Source organism: Mercenaria mercenaria, chromosome 5 (assembly GCF_021730395.1).
Source record: "Mercenaria mercenaria strain notata chromosome 5, MADL_Memer_1, whole genome shotgun sequence".
NCBI classification, from domain to species: Eukaryota; Metazoa; Mollusca; class Bivalvia; order Venerida; family Veneridae; genus Mercenaria; species Mercenaria mercenaria.
Window position 1 is genome coordinate 46,361,529 of NC_069365.1, and position 18,960 is coordinate 46,380,488.

At 35.0% G+C, this 18,960-nt stretch overlaps 2 protein-coding genes across 6 annotated transcripts in view; one reads left to right on the forward strand and one right to left on the reverse strand.

The window, feature by feature from the left end:
* The window catches only part of LOC123558391 (glutamate receptor-like), a 37,014-nt gene that overhangs the window by 6,152 nt on the left and 11,902 nt on the right, over positions 1-18,960 (reverse strand). The window contains exon 3 of the mRNA XM_045350272.2: positions 5,811-6,059. Coding sequence (XP_045206207.2) covers positions 5,811-6,059 — 249 coding nt within the window. The remainder of the gene's footprint in view (positions 1-5,810; positions 6,060-18,960) is intronic.
* LOC123532325 (DNA polymerase III PolC-type-like) lies at positions 8,467-17,318 on the forward strand. Of its 5 annotated transcripts, XM_045313736.2 has the most exons (5): positions 11,553-11,692; positions 14,396-14,450; positions 14,748-14,940; positions 15,306-15,434; positions 15,952-17,318. In XM_045313736.2, the coding sequence occupies exons 3-5, from the start codon at positions 14,925-14,927 to the stop codon at positions 16,779-16,781; spliced, it is 975 nt and encodes a 324-aa protein (XP_045169671.2). In that variant the 5' UTR covers positions 11,553-11,692; positions 14,396-14,450; positions 14,748-14,924; the 3' UTR covers positions 16,782-17,318. The 5 variants fall into 5 exon arrangements, with proteins under 5 accessions (XP_053399382.1, XP_053399384.1, XP_053399380.1 ...); XM_053543407.1 differs by lacking the exons at positions 11,553-11,692; positions 14,396-14,450; positions 14,748-14,940; positions 15,306-15,434; positions 15,952-17,318 and adding exons at positions 8,467-9,073; positions 10,294-10,474; positions 10,867-10,968; positions 12,880-13,159; XM_053543409.1 differs by lacking the exons at positions 11,553-11,692; positions 14,396-14,450; positions 14,748-14,940; positions 15,306-15,434 and adding exons at positions 8,471-9,073; positions 10,294-10,474; positions 10,867-10,968 and having other exon boundaries at positions 15,952-16,224.

Genomic DNA, 18,960 nt, shown 5'->3' on the forward strand with positions numbered 1-18,960 from the left:
GACAACTTTTCTGACTCCATACCTGTTTTTCCCTTTATCGCCCAATTTTGACAGATTTGAATGAATGTTTTACACAATGTTAAATGATTATTCTATTATAATATAACATAAAAACGATCATAGCCTGATGTAAATTCATTTAACTGTAAGGGTAACAATAATGTAACCCTTAAATTAAAAGTCATATTGGTAAATTCCAAATCACAGTAGTACATATTGATCCTATTAATTCAATGATATTAAAATTATTATATTCTGAATGTTCAACTCTCTTTAGTTGTAATGGAACATCTGTTAATATTTTCAGTATGTACATATTAATTTTTATCAGCTTTGTGAGGTCATTAATGACACCAAATTAATGATAAAATTGTTTAATCCCGCAGATGACAGTACTTGCCGCATACAAACCAGCACCAAGTTGCATTCATTCAGTGACTCTTTTTTTTGATAGCGGGACGTGGGGGTACCTTATTTAAACAGACATGGCACAACGAGTGTACGAACAATTGATATCTATGGTGGCTGATTTCTGCCATCTCGTTCTGGCGTGTTGGCGCGTTTGCAGGGCGCCAGAACGCCAGGACGACAATTATACGCGCCAAGACGACAAACAAGGCATTTGTCGTTCTGGCGGGGGCGCCAACACGCTAAATTGGGAAGTTGTCGTCCTGGCGTTCTGGCGTCTTAGCGCGTTTGCAGGGCGCCAAGACGCCAACACGCCAGGGCGACAATTATACGCGCCAAGACGACAAATTCCATATTTGTCGTTTTGGCGCGTTCACTTGTCGTCTTGGCGTGTTGGCGTGTTGGCGCGTTGGCGGGGGCGCCAAGACGCCAACACGACAAGTGAACGCGCCTATTGTGATATAGTTCTTTTTTTACAATAAGTCAGGCTTTTATCATCATATTTTAGGTATTTCCAATTAAGTAGCACATTTCAAGAACTAGATTTTCTATCACCGAAGCTCTTAATGCGATATTTGCACCATTTTTAATCTAACAATTCACGACGCTATTTTTGTTTCGATCTTTTTTTATCTTCAGCTTTGCTTCTACACTCTCACTTCCTATTCAAAACAAAGTTGAAAAACGAATCAGATCGTTACAATTTTCAGATCTGACATATGGTTTCAGACATTGTGGAAACAAAGCTTGTGTCTCGACACTGAAACATTAGTCATTCAGATGTTTTATAAATAAAAATGAAAAATAAAAGATATAAAAACATCAGAATGTTGCTTTAGAATTTTTTATAATAGTAACATTCAGGCTCGTTCAGTGATACATTGAAGTTATACCTTCCGATATTTTCATGATTACTGACATATGATGGTTCAGCTAATAAAAATGATGAAATATGGTGGTTCGATAGTTGCCAAGAGATATAAAAAGCGTAAAAATAGCTTCCTTTAGGATGAGAAGAGCATGAAGAAGAGATTTGAAATTCAAAATGATGGATTTATAATAAACAAATAATGCCGATTGATAAATTATGTCAGGCTAACCCGTCTAAAGCTTGTGAAGTGTTATGGAGTTAATTCATTTTTTTTATATAAGGGTACAAGTTATTTCTATATAAGGGAAATTCATTCCAACATTCCGCACTGAATTTAATTGACAATATATTTTTACACGTTTAAGGCTACAATATCATTAGCTAACAATTGTTTATATTATAACATCAGTAGATTCCTTCATGATACATTGGTAAGTTTGCTCCACACGGTTCTATCACCAACCAATTAATTGGAAATCTAAAGGTGTTGTAACAGGAAAACATACATTCTTTACCCCTATATTCACGGTCATAAAGATCATACTAATAACATTCGATATACTATCGAATTCACTGACAATTATCAAGCCGTTTTGAAGTTATGACATCTAAAGAACCAACATAAACAAATATTTACAAAATTGTAGATACTGAAACACTTGAAAAGCGGTTACAAGTTCTTAATAATATAATAGCCTAATGCCAGTGTGCAAGGAATAATTTCTTAGCTGATTCAAAAATATGAAAAGTACCATTTTTCATGCTGATGCACATGCGTAAACCAATGGAATAGAGTTTTGATTGACAGCATGGACAGTTTTAGATAATGCTTGAGAGAATTTTCACATTTCATTTTATCTCACAAACAGACTTAATCACACCGAGTTTGCTATATTTACGTTCTGGAGTTCTATGCCTCCGAAGGAATCTTTAGATCTGTCAACATTTAGTACAGTCAAACTGTTTTCGCTAGAGTTTGATAGGACAAGCAACATGTGTTCGAGATATCAGTAGTACAAGCTAACGTGAAGTATACATTATATAGACCTTACATCGAGTTCGGGCGAGCAAAAGTAGTAATTGGATAATCCGAATTTGAGCAAACGAAGTTTGACTGTACTAGTCTTTATAAAATACAGTCAAACCTGTCTATAAAGACCACCCTTAAGAGAAACAAAAAATGGTCTTAATTGACAGGTGGTCTTTGTTCACAGGTAAAATATAGTATAAATGTTAAAATAGGAAACAAAACCAGTAGTCTTTAGAGCCGGATAGTCTCTGTTCAGAGGTGGTCTTTAGCACAGGTTTGACTGTACGCAACATAGAATTTTTCTATCTGTACTGTTCATACAGACAATCATACAGGTAACCAACTAGCATTATGGAAACTGTTAGCAGAAAACGGAAATTTTAGAAGCATGAGAAAAATAACTTCCTTAAATGAACAAAATAATAGAGCGTACGAAAATTTAAGCTCATTCTATACAAATACCTTTAGTCGTTTTGAATTCTGCCAGTCTGCAATAAATTTATTTGAAGTAATCTATTTTACCTCTGAGATTCATAATTATCACCGAAAAATTACAAGTTAGTATTAAAATGTAGCAAAAATTGCAGATATCTGAAGTTTATAACAAAAATGCACTTACTGACCTTTGACCTTGTGCTGTGACCTTACTATGACCCTTAGAAGGCGACAGCCCCCCTGAAAAGTTTCCAATTTTTATAAAGTTAACAATGAACATGGCTGTCGGGCATTAACAAAAAATGCCATCAAAGCCAATTTCTAGGCCTCTTTTTGGGATATATAGGCAGACTATGTATTAGTTCTACTCCATTGTCAGTCTGCCAACTTAGTTCAACACAGAGAGCGCAGATCTACTGTGTTCGATCCCCGGACGAGGCATTTGATCTCCGTGACGATTGATTAAAACAAGGTGTGTCTGAAATAATGCGTCCAGCACCTCTGATTTGTATTGGGAAATTGACAGTTACTTTCCGGTCAGTACTGGTACATACCAAAGGCACTGGTTAGGTTAACTGCCCGCCGTTATAATATTAACTGAAATACTGATGAAAAACGGCACTAAGCCCAAAACAAACAAAACAAATGTACATTGTTAAATGCGTACCGACAAAACTTTAACACGTGATGTTTACTAAATAAGTTAACGTTCCCCTTCCGGAAACGGCAAAACACGTAAGTTATGAACTCAATGAAATATGTATTAATGTGAACCAAGAAAAAGTACACACATTCGAAAGAAACAGACACTGAGCATGCTATACTTTGGATGGTTTTAAAAGTTTTGTCTTATTCAGATAAGACTATTTCGTAAGAGGTGACAAATAGGTGTATTTTTTATTATTTTATGCAGTGAAATGAGAATAATCCAAGAGATTTGTACGCAGAAATAGCGTTTACTATCACCCCAAGAACAACGATCCGATGTGTTATGTTTATTGGCTAATTTGTTACGAAGGTTTAATATTGCTTTTATTTGTTAAGGTTAGAATGAAATATTTGTAAAACACGATAACCAAATGTTCTGTAATGAATATTACTTGTTGTAGGAAAGTAATACAAAAAGACGAAACGTGTTAAGAATACTAACTATACGTTGGTTAATTTGATTATTTTGCGTTATAAATTATTGCAGACTTTTATATTTTGATATTGTCTTTACTAAAAAAAGAATGTCTTCATTTATTATAATGTGGTCAAGGGTGCAATTACTAAAGAAATAAATTAAATATAAATAAAGGACTTGGTTACTAAGAATCATATTGCGCAAACAAAAAAAACTTTTAGTTTGTATCTGAAAGTAGAGTTAAAAATCTCAATTTAAATCTTGTCTATATTCATTTGTTTGATTGATTAAACCTGCATGATCTTTCTTCACAAACGGGAAAAAGTTCATTGAGAACATTAAATTCGAATATGTCACTTTACATTTTCTTTTTCAAATCAGAATTAATCTAATTATAACGCCACTCTCTTGAATCTTTTATGAACAAAATCAAATTGTCAGTGACTGTCCTTGAATTATTCTTTTCCTTAGAGGTTACTGTCTTGTTAATTTGTATACTGAAACAGGAATCAAACAAGTAGGACACTCGACATGTAGTCTTATTTGTCTACACTTCATTCGAAAACTGATCATTTGATTATGTTCAAATGCATATATATGGAAACAATAATAACACGACTTCAAAACGTTTGGCAGAATTGATAGAACTTTTTATACTTTCCAGACAAAAGAAATTCCATACGTGTTGTGCTGTTGAACACTAAACTAATAGTTTTCCAGAACTATTTCAATTTGGATAAATATCGGTTCACCAAATGTCTATTTGTACATACTATTAGTTGGTCCACTCGTTTTTTGCAGGCTTGTCAAGTTTCAATATAACAATTACCAGTATTTATTTTAGTATTTTAGTTATATAATAAGAACTGAAATTACACATATGGCAGGTGTTATATTTTGCATACAACGGACACCCACACAGCAGTTTTAGTTTCAGATCAGCATAAATTTAAAGGGTACATTTCAAATGCAATGAAGCAATCCTGAAACAAACTGAAGCTATGTGTGAACTTGTCGAGGGCTTTTAACAGGGAAAGGCTAACCTATTAAATAATTTCTTAAAATTTCACTAAATCCGCCTATTGCAACTATCTAAATAATACAATTTAGATAAACATAGAACCACTTAAGAGTTTGCTGAGATTTTTCCACGAGAATTGCCGTCAAATCTCCGTCTCGGATTGCAATCTAGACACTCTCACACCGATTCTAATTATACCTAATCGATGTCAGCTTGTTTTCCTATGCTTTCTCACCATTTACAAACCGTTGCTATACAAATATTTACAACTAAGATAATTGCCTTGGATAGAACCGATTGGTTCCGTCTCACAATATGAAAGTTCTTACGAAAATTGCCTTCCTATTTCATTTTGATTCCCCAAGCAAATATTTAAAGCAGCAATCAAACGTGATGGTTTCCTTAGATTAGATTTTTGGAGAGGAATTTATCACGTGTTTCTCGTGGATAGCATGTGATTGCAAAACATCAAGTGAGATAGGCGGCATATTCAAGAATAGCTGTTTACTATTGTTATACTGATGTTGATTGATGTAATACGGTAAATTAAATTAGCAATTGAGGAGCACTTTTTGAAACTTTTCTTCGAGGACACATCAATTCAAAATTACATCAAGAAATGAAAAGAAAAGTACATATGAAAAGAAGAGTACATTATGCAATTGTAAGCTACAACTGCAATGTGTGAAAACATGATAAATCTTACATTATTTTTAGCAAATAATGGAACTATAATGAAGCATTTAAACATATTTGTAAAATTACTGTGACACACGATATATTTTATATATGAAGCGAAATATTACGATAGACCGTCAGGTAGAATTGTCACACAACCAGTCATAAGTCCACAAAGTCCTTAATTTGATTTTCGCATTATAATAGTCCGTCAGGATCATTCATTTGCAGTGTAACTTACCGTCATCTGTGTCAAAGAGATAAAATATTCTATCCCAGTTGAAGTACTTGATAAGGTCTATTACGGCTTCTATGAAGGAAGGACACATGCTGATAATGTAGTTGTCTTTACCGACAGTTGTTTCTCTTGTAAGTGTCGGCAAAAAGAAAGGCACACGCAAAGCTCTACTATACGACTCGATGATGCTGAAAGTCTCGCTCCGGCTTGTACCAAATAATGCGATCGGCTGCTTTTCTATCAAGCTGCATACTGGAAAGAAAGTTTGAAGATAAACTATACATAAAAACACATAAATTACACAGAATTCTAATTTAGAATTCTACTTAAAACCGATGCTAAACTTTGGCGGTGTCGTCCGCTTTTAACTGCATGCTTTTTGAAGGCAAGCACTTATTGATATGACTACATGCATGCTATAAGCCCTAGCATTGTTATTCCAATGTTTGTGACGTTTTCTGCCACAAGGGACGTAGGTCTAAATAACATATTTCTACTTCAAACGCAGACAAAAAAGCAATGTCAGTCTGACTGAGTCGGGAGGGAATTCAGCATTGTTTTCAAGATAAATATATTCCAATTTGCGTAACTGCAACCATTAAATGTGGACAACCTCAAACGACAATATACAATCCTTGTATTGCTAAAAGTTATTTCTAGACTTGGGTGCTCTCATACGATAAGAAAGCCTGTTTTACTTCTTCTCGGTGAACAAGGTCGGTGAAGATAAGATTTTTCATTTTGTTATTTTTCTCAGTCCTGTCTCGACTATGACAACAAAATTAAGACAAGTTGCGTCAGCTATGAATTATAAATGAGAAAAATCAACAAATACTGCTTTAATGGGTTTTCGCATCACGCAGCAAGCTCGGATGTTCGTTATATGATAAACTCTGTGCTAATCTCATTTTTTTTTTGTTCTTTGGAAAATAGGCAGATACTTGTAATATTCATTTTAGCACGGAAAATTGTATCGGTGTATATTTGTCTGGAATTATTTGAAACTTTAAACACTTAAACTGATTAATAACCCTTGGGCATTTAAGTTTCTACTAAAAGGTGTTCTAAAATGTCTGCTTCCAGCTCGTAGAAGATTGAAATTATTTGCTTTAAAAAATTAAATGAAACGTTTTAATTCCATTTACTCGGCAATTCTAACAGACCGAAAATATTCAGCCACGGAGTGATAAAAGTGACTGTCAGAATATCACTCTTAACTGCATGTATTGATTGTTTACATTTAAAAAATGCGAACTAGTTTTAGAAGATTTTACAAAAAGAAAATGCAGTATAAGTTACATCATCCCTCTATTTCGTTTTTGACGGTCTTGTTTTCTCCACAAAATCTTAAAGCTTTGAATAGTTTCTGAACGGAATGAATGTTTTCTATGCGCTACATACATTTGTACATATAGGCCGGTTATTTTACTAGACAATATGTTCGAACCTCAAACTTACTTCAATATAAAGTTTTGTTGCTGATTTATAATCTTTAGTTAAGTATACATTATAGGAAAAAGGTCCTCGAAAGAAATCCAAGCCAAACTCTGAAAATTAGGTGATATTAAGGGCAGCTTTAGATTTTAATTTCACAAATAAAATTAATTAAACAAAATATTAGTATCGTTTCTTAATTCACATGCATGCATTGCATACCAAAGCAGTTCAAGAAGCATACATAATTCTCGTTACTGTTTACGAATTTCGAGCAAATATTGATATTATCAAGTACCCCACCCATCTGCAGTAACGTTGCGTTCATAAATCCCCTATTATTATTTTTTCTTGTTTCCGACTTTGAGATACCTAACACTGTTGGTGTTTAAACCTTTTAACTCCAATGCCGACGAGTCTGTTCTAGAAATATGTATGTATACATTTAGTTAGAAATTCTGTTCTTAATTTTGACACCTTTAATCTGAATTTTGACACCTCAGAACTTTATGACAAAGATGGTAAAATACAAAAGGTAGGCTACCAGTAAGTTCTACAGATCTTAAAATATCTTTCTTTTCACTGATATTCAAAAAACACATTTTATGCTGTAGTTACCCAGTAGCATATTGTCCACAGTAACAGCTAAAATAGGTATTAGATGTAGACGTTACTTCAGAATTGTTGATGCAATATCTCAAAAATGTGACATGTACGGTGCCCCTAAAGTGACATGTTACACACTTTTTTCCACTTAGGTAATGTGAGACTTTTTTTATTTCGTTTAAACGAAATAACTATTTCGTTTAAACGAAATCATTTCGTTTTAACGAAATAACTATTTCGTTTAAACGAAATCATTTCGTTAAAACGAAATAACTATTTCGTTTAAACGAAATCATTTCGTTTATTAATAAACGAAATACGTTTAAACAAAATCATTTCGTTTAAACGAAATAACTATTTCGTTTAAAAGAAATGATTTCGTTTTAACGAAATAACATTTCGTAAAAACGAAATCATTTCGTTCTTACGAAATGTTATTTCGTTAAAACGAAATCATTTCGTTTAAACGAATTAGTTATTTCGTTCAAACGAAATGATTTCGTTTTAACGAAATAACATTTCGTAGAAACGAAATGATTTTTTTAAACGAAATAGTTATTTCGTTAAAACGAAATCATTTCGTTTAAACGAAATAGTTATTTCGTTTAAGGTAAGACCTGCGTAATACACTTCCGGTTCATTCGTCTTATTTCGACAAAAATCGTAACAATTCGGTGCGATCCGGACATAAACAAACCTTTTCCGTAATTCCGAACGTGGTTCCCTGCTTTCAAAATGAAAATAGAATGAGTGACGGGAACCACATGTTTACATCCGGGGCATCAAAATGGCGGCCCGAGATGCGAAAGGTCGTTTTGCTGGCCAGAAAAAGGTGAATAAGGCTATTAAGAAGCCGTTATCGGTAACTTTAGACCATGTATACTGTGGACAGAAACCGACAGTTACTCAGGAACGCCATCGTAGTGACAAACACTTAAATCTGCCGGAGAACGCAAGTCGAGATGGGTGGAGGGATAGAAGGATTATTGTCGAGTTGGGTGTGTTACTGGACAATTTAGAATATTGTGAAAAGTGTAAGCTAGGCCCTGTATCTATGAATAAATACTCTGTTGTTGGGGAGTTAAAAAAAGGTTTGTCAGGTTTCCTATATGTGAGGTGCAGCAACTTGGACTGTGAACATGTAAATCGAGTCCCGTATGGAAAGACACACAGAGTAAAAGAGAAAGGCATGCCTTGCTTTGCAGCAAATACAAAGCTTGGTGTTGGTAAGTCCACTGATATTTATTCAAAGTTTTGTGTCACTTGTTTTTGTTCACATATTGCAATCCATTGAAAGTGGTGAAGAAAATAACTAGTCCAAATAAGGGTTAAAACGTAAACACTTTAGCCATATATAGGACTGACTATCTGTCCTTTAGTCTACGTAGCCGGAACCGGCAAGCAAGCCACTGCCAATCAGAAAAATGAATGTTACATGTGAGAATATGCATTTGCGACGTCTTTCTGTGAAGGTCTGAGAAAATAACAAAAATAATCAGCGTTCCCATTCACATTAAAATTTGACCTGGTGCGAGATTGCTCGCGTATGAAATGGACCGAGTACAAATGCATATATCACTTTATTTACTGCACCGTCAACATTAAATCGCCCCTATTGGATGTACGCATGTATTGAGTGTACTGTTCAATGTGTGCGTACACTTGATGCGGGAGATTTATTGCCGACCTTTACTGCACACAGTGCACAGGCATTTATTGATAAAATCAAGAGAAGACAATGGATTTTGTTGAAAACAGGTATTCAAATTTTGTCTGAATAAGGCCAAATTTTTCCTATAACTGACAAATTTAATATTGTTTCTGACAGACTTAAAACTTGATAATAATATATATAATATGCTTAAGACTTCAACTGTCAGATGTAGAATTTTGGACAGACGTATTTTCGGATAAGGCCTTGTTTCCATACATCTAACCTCCAGGTTTAATTATTTACCCCATAAATTTGTAACCAGGGTGTAGATTCTACCCTTACTTAATTTTTAAAAATGAGTGGGAACACTGAATAATAAAGGATGTTTGAATAATAAATATGAGCCGTGCCATGAGAAAACCAACATAGTGGGTTTGCAACCAGCATGGATCCAGACCAGCCTGCGCATCCATGCTGGTCGCTAATGGTTTCTGTAATAACAATAGTCTTTGAAAGTGGCCAGCATGGATTCTGACCAGACTGCGCAGATGCGCCGGCCTTTTCTGGATCCATGCTGGTCGCAAACCCACTATGTTGGTTTTCTCATGGCACGGCTCAATTATAAAAATCTATTAAGTCCAGGGTTCGATTGATGTATGGTTAAATGCATTCTGACCACTGTACAGTGTTATTGTGTATGTTTGCTGTCTTTACAAGTTTCAGTTGTTATTCAAAAGATAAAATACAAATGTTCGACAGAAAGGTAATTTTAATTATTCTGGTTTTGTTTAGCCATGATAGATAGCATTGGTGGTTCCGGGAAGGTTAACAACATGCTCTCCACTCTAAACATAGCCCCGATTAATAAGAGGAATCTGCAAGATATGGAACGACGTGCAGGAAGATTTGTAGAGTCTGTTGCCCAACAATCTATTGACACAGCAGCCCAAGAAACCTTTCAGAAAGAAATGAGGTAACATAATTAAATATATATATGTGTTCTATAGTTAATTAATGTAAATAAAGGTATATACATGTAGTAATTTTATCTCCAGTCCCATAAGTGAGTAATAAAGGAGGTGTACTGCAATTATCCTGTCCATTGGCCAGGGAATTTCTTGAACATCCTCTGGAAAAAGGATCCTATACTTTCAGTTTCAGATTGCTAAACATGACTTGAAGTTGTACCTTGCACTTTCTTTATAACTGTATGAAAATACATATGTATTAAAAATTGATAGTCAACACAAACCAATCAGACATTGTATAAATATATAGATGCATACACACATTATTCTGTTTTCATTTGGGACATGTATAAATATGTATATGTTTGTTCATAGTAAAATACATTGATTATTTCAGTGAAATTTCCCAAGAGGAGTCCAAAGTTGCTGCAGCCAGCATGGAGTGTTTAATAGAAGATCTGGGTATTGCAGCATTACCAGATACATCACCAGCAACTAAGTAAATTTAATGTAATTTATTTCAACAGTGAATGAAAAGTTATGTTTAAATGAACATATAGAATTACAATTTTGCATCATAGAGTTTGCACGTTAAATATGTATGTTAATAAAGTAATATGAGCCGTGCTATGAGAAAACCAACATAATGGGTTTGCGACCAGCATGCATCCGTGCAGTCTGGTCAGGATCCATGCTGTTCGCTTTCAAAGACTATTGTTATTAGAGAAACCATTAGCGAACAGCAAGGATCCTGACCAGACTGCACGAATGCGCAGGCTGGTCTAGATCCATGCTGGTCGCAAACCCACTATGTTGATTTTCTCATGGCACAGCTCATATTTGGAACTGGCAGTATACAGACATATCAATATTGCAAATGTGACCATCTGTACCTTTTAATTCCTACAGATTTTTGTACATAATTTCTATCATTTTTTCAGTAACAGTTTACTGTTATGAAACACCACAAACTTTGAATCACTTGCAGGTCCATCTTACAAAGCTCATTAGTAACAGCAAGTATGCCAAGTAATGTGACAGATAGTGCTGACACCCCATCTCCTTACCACGTAGACACAGAAGAAAGTGTAGACCGTTTGGCCATGGTAGGAGTACGACCATCCGAAAAAATCTTCTGTCCAAGTACAAGGCCAAGAGTCGATATGGTATGTCTTGCTCTGCTGATACTGCTTGGCAGAAACGTGGATTTGACAGTCTAACGTGTAAGCTTTTTTCTTCTCTTTTGTGTTCACATTTTTCATTGGATCTTTATGAAAGTTGGTCCGAATATTCATATTGATGATACCTTGGTCACATTGGAAACTGGATCATGTGGGGTCAAAATCTAGGTCAGTAGGTCTAAAAATAGAAAAACCTTGTGACCTCTCTATAAGCCATACTTTTCAATAGATCTTAATGAAAAATGGTCAGAATGTTCACCTTGACGATATCTGGGTCAAGTTTGAACTGGTTCCATGGTGTCAAAAAACTAGGTCATTAGCTCAAATAACAGAATAACTTTGTAACCTCAGTATAGACCATGTTTGTCAATGGATCTTCATGAAAATTGGTCGGAATGTTTCAGCGGAAGGGAGTAAAGGTTTATCCATTGTTGATCTGTCTGCCTGTCCGTCCGGGCACAAAAATTGTTCCTGCGATAACATGAAAAGTATACAGATTATTTTCACCCGTCAAAGATCATGTGAGTGTTACTAAAAATAGAAAAATAAAGAACTGCTTACATCTTCATTAGGACAAGATGTTTTTAGCTCACCTGTCACATAGTGACAAGGTGAGCTTTTGTGATCACCCTTCGTCCGTCGTGTGTGCGTCCGTCCGTCCGTCAACAATTTCTTGTCTGCACGATAGTGGTTTCATTTATGATTTTATTTTAACCAAACTTGCACACAACTTGTATCACCATAAGATCTCGGTTGCTTTCTTGAACTTGCCACATCCCCTTATGGGTTCCAGAGTTATGGCCCTGAAAGGGCCAAAATTAGCTATTTTGAACTTGTCTGCACAACAGCAGCTTCATTTATGATTTGATTTTTACCAAACTTGCCCACAACTTGTATCACCATAAGATCTTGGTTATTTTGTTAAATTGGTCAGATTCCATCATGGGTTCCAGAGTTATGGCCCCTGAAAGGGCCAAAATTAGCTATTTTGACCTTGTCTGCACAATAGCAGCTTCATTTATGATTTGATTTTAACCAAACTTGCACACACCTTGCATCATCACAAGATCTTTGTTCCTTTCTTGAACTGGCCAGATTCCATCATGGGCTTCAGAGTTATAGCCCCTTAAATGTCCAAAATTGGCTATTTTGACTTTTGCAGCCATATATATTCATTTTTCAGTAATAAAGGGTAACTTTCAGTTATAGTCAAGTTATATCTATTTCAGCTCATACATTCTTTATGAGTTCTTCAAAGATGGGGAAGAAGATTGTAAAGAGCGTCATCAGCCACCGGCAGTGCTCAACCTGCAACTGGTGGAGACGTCACCGACCTGGCCAGCCACTACGGCAACATCGCTGTGTACGGAACCACTCCGGTAGTGCCCGTTCTATGGAGAGTGAAAGTGGAGAGAAAGCTATACTTGATGATGATCTAGCTAAAGCAGGCACCCCGGTGGAAATCCTTGAAGGTGATGGTGACAACACTTTATTGGCCAGACTGAAAAGCAAGCATGGAATTAGTCTGAAAAAGAAATATGACAAAAACCATGTGATCAAAAACTTAGGCAAAAGCTTGTATGGTTTACAAAATGAGAAGGGAATCAAAATAAGCAAGATATCAATAAGTCATATCCAAAAGTGTGTCTCATATGCCCTTTCAAAGAATAGCGGGGACTTACATGGATTACAAGAGAATCTGAGAGCAATTATTCCTCATAACTTCGGTGATCATCAGTTATGTCAGCCAAGGTTTTGTGGTTATCTAAGGAATAAAGATGTAACCTATGTTCACCGTTCACTACCCTACAAATCTAGTTTGACTGGTGAGACATTGAGAAAACGGCTAGAGGACATTATGACACCTTTCATTGCCAAAGCGAGCCAGCTCATTGAATTGGGATCCAGTCAGCAGTGTGAGCACGCCAACCGTGAGGTATCGCTCAAAGCTCCAAAGAACATCTACTATGGCGGGACTGAGGCTTTAGACTTTAGAGTACAGGCCACAGAAGCTTTTATCAATGAAGGCAGGAACTATATAGTAGAGGTAACACAGTTGTAAAATTGTTCTAATGTTGTTTACAAGTTCTTTTCTGGGAAGGGGTCTTGTTTTACAATGGTGGAAAAAGTCACTAGGTTGGCAAATGTTTTAATCATGTAATTTTCAGTAGTGATCTTTTTAGCCCACCTTACATGAGATGGCTTGTCTGTGATTCGTCCGTCATTCCATCTGTTTGTTAACTTTTTATTGCATCTCCTCTGAAACTGTTGGATGGAATTCAATGAAACTTGGCCGCAATGATCACCCTGTGACCTAGTTGGTCCTAAGTGAGAATTAGGTCAAAGGTCAAGGTCACAATAACCTTCAACTTAAATTCTTATCAAATTTTGTTACCACATCTCTGAATATACAAGGTGGATTTCAATGAAACCTGGCCACAATGATCCCAAAGTAGCCTAGTTGGTCATAAGTGAGCATGAGTCACATTCCTACTATATTTATTTCTATGAATGCCAACCTAGAAATTTATTGGAACAAAAGACAAGTTACTGTTTCAATTTATGAAGTATATTTTGAAAATGTATACATAATTTCTGATGGGACTGTCTTACAGCTGATAAGTGTTCCAATCATTGAATTTGAACTTGTTTGTTTGTATTTGTTTGTTACCTTTTAAATGTTGTGCAGTCTGTCGATGTTTACCCGTTTTATAGTTACAGTTCAGATGTTCTTTTGATTTTCAGTTACTACGTTTTGCAGTTGATAGTTACATTGTTTGGTTGTCTTCTACAGTTACAAGTAAGTGTACGATCTCAGGTCTTTATAATGTTGTAAATTCACCAATTGTATGATCTGTACAATAATTACACCATCAACTAGTAATTTAGATTAATTGTAATGATTTTTATAAGTTCTTTGAAAGCAAGTTTTCTGTATAGTTAATAATATACATTTCTGCCATTATCTGATAGTGGTAATAATAAATCTATTCCTTGTTTCAAACTATTGTACAGAAGAGCAACTTTTGTAATTGATGTAACTGTAGGCTTTTAAAAATATGTCTTTAAATAACTACTTTTTTCATCATTATAAAAGGTAAACAAAAGTGCTGATTTGTCCCCTGGACACCACACACAAGAGTATGCAAAGCAGTGTGCCAGCAAACGCAAAAAAAGTCAAGAAACGTTCTGTAAGCCTTCTGCAAAAGGAAGACGTTTATTCCTGAAGAAAGAGCGTGCTGTCAACCAGTCGGCTACAGAGTCACTGGAAGGCATGACATATCAGTCAGGTAAGTTTCTTCACTTACAGTTGGCCTGTTTTGTTTGTATCTGTATTGTACCTACATGTATATGATGCTTTCATTCAAACATACATGTAAACTTTTAAATCTTGAACCTCAGTGTAATGTTTGCAACAGTTTTATTCAAATTGGCTCATAGTTTTTGCTCTGTCTGTTATTTACAAAGTGATGACCTTGTTATGTTATAACTAAAAAAATCTTTTGGTCTAAGAATTTATCAGACTTTTATCATGTGTATCAGGCAGTACTGGGCACCCATGCTGTGTAATTGACATACATGTATATACCTCAACCTCACTTTATATATATAAATTGTATGACTTGTTAACTTTCACCAATTTATATTTCTACAGAAGTTGGCCATGAAGATTGTACTGACATAGACAGAATCCCTGATCCTATACCGCGTGGAGTATTCAAGCCAGTCTGTTCAAGTGGCGAACCATCGTACATCACTGTGGACCTTGAAACTACAGACCTTAGTTAGTATTGTTATCTTTTCCCTTTGTAAATACAGTTGTCTACCTTTATAAACACAGACAAAGAAACAGCTCAAGAGTTACGATTTTGCATTGTTTGTCTATTCTATGCTTTGTGGCAATGGCTGTTTCTAATCGAATGATCTTTTTATGGGAGAGGATTTGTTCATGCATTGCTTCGACCAAAGGTTTTTTATGTCGCCTGCTATGGAGTAGCTGCGTCATATATTAGGATCACTTCTCCGTCGTCTTTCTGTCTGGCCGTCACCTTTTCTTGTCTGGTGCAGAGCTCGAAAACTTTGAAAGATACAAACTTACTACTTCACACAATGATAGAACTCATTGAGGGGGTGTGCAGTGTCAAAGAACCATAACTCTACCTGTCCTAGTTTTTGAATTATCTCCCTTTGTCTGAATGTTCCCGGCAGGCGACACCTGTGATCACTGATCGCTCTTGTGTTTATTTACACTTGTTTTCTATTTTATTTATTTCACTTCTCATTTGCTGCTATTTTTTCAGTTCGAGGAGAGGTGTATCCTCATATAACACAGATAGCCGCCAAACATGTGAGCACAGAGAAGAGCTTCAGTTGCTATGTGTTACCCAAACTACCGATGAGTGCCTCTGCCGAACAAGTGACTAAAATTGTTGTGACAAATAGTAGTGATATGTTTGTAAATGGTGTTCCTGTTGAAACTAAAACTATTGAATCAGCACTCAGAGAATTGTTTAGCTGGCTGAAACAGTTCAGAAACGTGTTTCTAATTGCACATAATGGAAAACGTTTTGACTTTCCTATCATTATCAACGCCTGCTTAGCTACTGGAATGTTTAGTGAACTTTGTGCATGTGTAATAGGATTGGTAGACACTCTTCCAGTATTTAAATCCGTATGTCCTAAAAGGGAGTCTTACAAACAGGAGGATCTGGCCCGTACATTGCTTTCCAAAGTGTATAACGCTCATAACGCTCTTGATGATGTCAAGTGTTTGTCAGAGCTGGTCAGTTACGCTGTGAAACATGATGAAAAGTGTGTAGTAGTGAAGAGTTTTCCTCCTAGAGATGTCAAACACAGCATGGAATCCAACATAGAGAAAAAGAAAAACATGCCATCTCTTTCTGTTCTGGTAGCAAATGGTGTCATGAAGTCGTCCACTGCCGACAATGTGGCTAGCTCGGGGTTAAATTTCAAACATTTACATACAATCTTTCTACGTAAGGGAGAAGATGGACTGTACAATGTATTTACTATGAGAAACAGTGAAGGGTTGCCAAGAGTGACAAATTCTAAGAGGGTTTTGGAGGCTGTAATTCCAAAATTAGTGTCGTATTTTGAAGGCAAAAATTAGGTTTGTTCGTCAATTCAAGGTCAAACATGTACTATGTCTTGATTAATTTTATAAATAATTTGACACTAGTTCAAGTTATTTATCTTTCAAAGAAGTATTGAATCTTTCAGAAGAGTACTGTATTTATGAATAATGTATGGCAAGCAAACTAGATACTTATTTTTGTGAAAATAATCGTGAATGACATTTCGAGCACTTTTTTCATGAAAAAATTGTTATCGTAATTTTAGGGGATACCTTTTTGCTTGGACTTATTTAAAAAAAATAGATGGTAAAAGTTTTTGATTTTCATACATCTTATTGCCTACACTTTGAGGAAAATTTTAATACCAAAATTACATTATTACATACCTTTGAATGTATAAATTTTGAACTTTGAAACAAATAGTTGAAAAAAATTTCATCCCACAAGTCGTCAGTTTTAGCCCATATCGCTATATATTTTTGCTTATATTTTATGAAAGCCTTGTTTACTATACATGGATTGTTGTTTTTTGGTACAATATATATATAGAGGAATAGAATACCTGCTAGAAAGAGTGTTTTTTTTCTTTTTGATGAAAAAAAATATTATAATGCAAAACATGTCTCTTGGTTCTGTTGGCGTCAAATGGCCTAAAAGGGGTAGTATCAAAAAACACCTGTAACTATTAAATGACGCGGTAAAATCTTTTAATATTTCACATTTAGATGTACAATATGATACAGAATAACAATACAGTTTGCAATTTTAGGTTCTTGATATTGCCCATTACACAGGTCTTACCTTAAACGAAATCATTACGTTTAAACGAAATAAAAAAAAGTCTCACATTACCTAAGTGGAAAAATGTGTGTAACATGTCACTTTAGGGGCACCGTAGACATGATATTTTTGAGGACTTTTTTTTCTTTGTTTCACTACCATGGATACTACTTATTCCACACCAAAAAGTTTATGTTGGAATTAGTTCATCCCCTAAAGTTAAAATGGCCAGCCTAATACATGTATGAGATTTATTTGGTATATGCGTGTGCTTATGATAGGATTCGATTTTGAAGCTTTTACCTCTTCCAAGACAACTCTTAAGTGAACAATGTCATCGAATTATAAAACAAAAATTGAAAAACTTAAGCTTCGACACAAAACAAAAATTGAAAAACTTAAGCTTCGACACTTCATTTATTTTCATTGCTTTTTCATTACTATTCTTTCCTACAAGTAAAATAGATAAACTCGTTCAAAGTGTACAATTGTTTTTTAATTGTACGATTACTTTAACGCCAAACATAGTTCCTGTCAAACAAACGTACACATAGTAAACTCAGCTAAAACGTGGTACAACATTGTATTGATGGTGAATGATTTTTGTTTCAGTGTGCGATTAACTGTTGATGAAAATAGTACGAAAATATCAAGCATACACCTGCCATGATATTTTGACAAGATATGAAATAAGGAAAACAGTATGTTATTATGTTGCTATCAACTCTTAGGTATTTGTCGGTTTAGTGTCAAGGCGACATGTTGGTGGAGTAGTTTGCACTGAACAGGCTCAATCAAACCGAGCCTGCAGCACTTTCATCTATGTCGTGTGGGCGGCCTGTATTTTTCTATTTTATAGTATTTAATAAAAACAAAAACTTTAAAACATAAAACTACATTTTTACAACTTTTCCTTTCTGTTTCAACGTTCGAACTTGCATTGTATTAAAAAAATAATTCTGAAACCAATATTCTAGACACTACATACAGAAAAAATAAATTCTAAATTTTTACATACGCGGAATACCATATTGACACTTGCACAAAAACTATAGTTTTCTCAAATCTATAGATACATTTGTATATACCAAATAAAACCTCATTTAATCAATATTTTTTATACATTTTACTTTTTATAAAAGACACAGTTTAAGGAATTTAGAAATGGAAAAATAAATTATTTTTAGATGACTTAATCGAATAGCCGTTGACTACAGGTTGCCTGCGAACACCATTTATACAGTATATAAACTGGCCCGATGGATTTAAGAGTTACATGAATCAAATAAGCACATGTACTAGACCTAGACTATAAGTAACATTTTACTGCAGCGGTCAGCTGAAATCAATTACAATTTTGGCAAAAACACGATTATGTCTGGATTATGGAATTGGCCAGAATACATTGCAGATATTATAACAGCCTACGTGACC

Bases quoted from the DNA above. Each gene is read 5' to 3' on its own strand.
- LOC123532325 (XM_045313736.2), top strand. The intron at 15,435-15,951 runs GTTAGTATTGTT...CTATTTTTTCAG, and splicing joins CCTTGAAACTACAGACCTTA to TTCGAGGAGAGGTGTATCCT.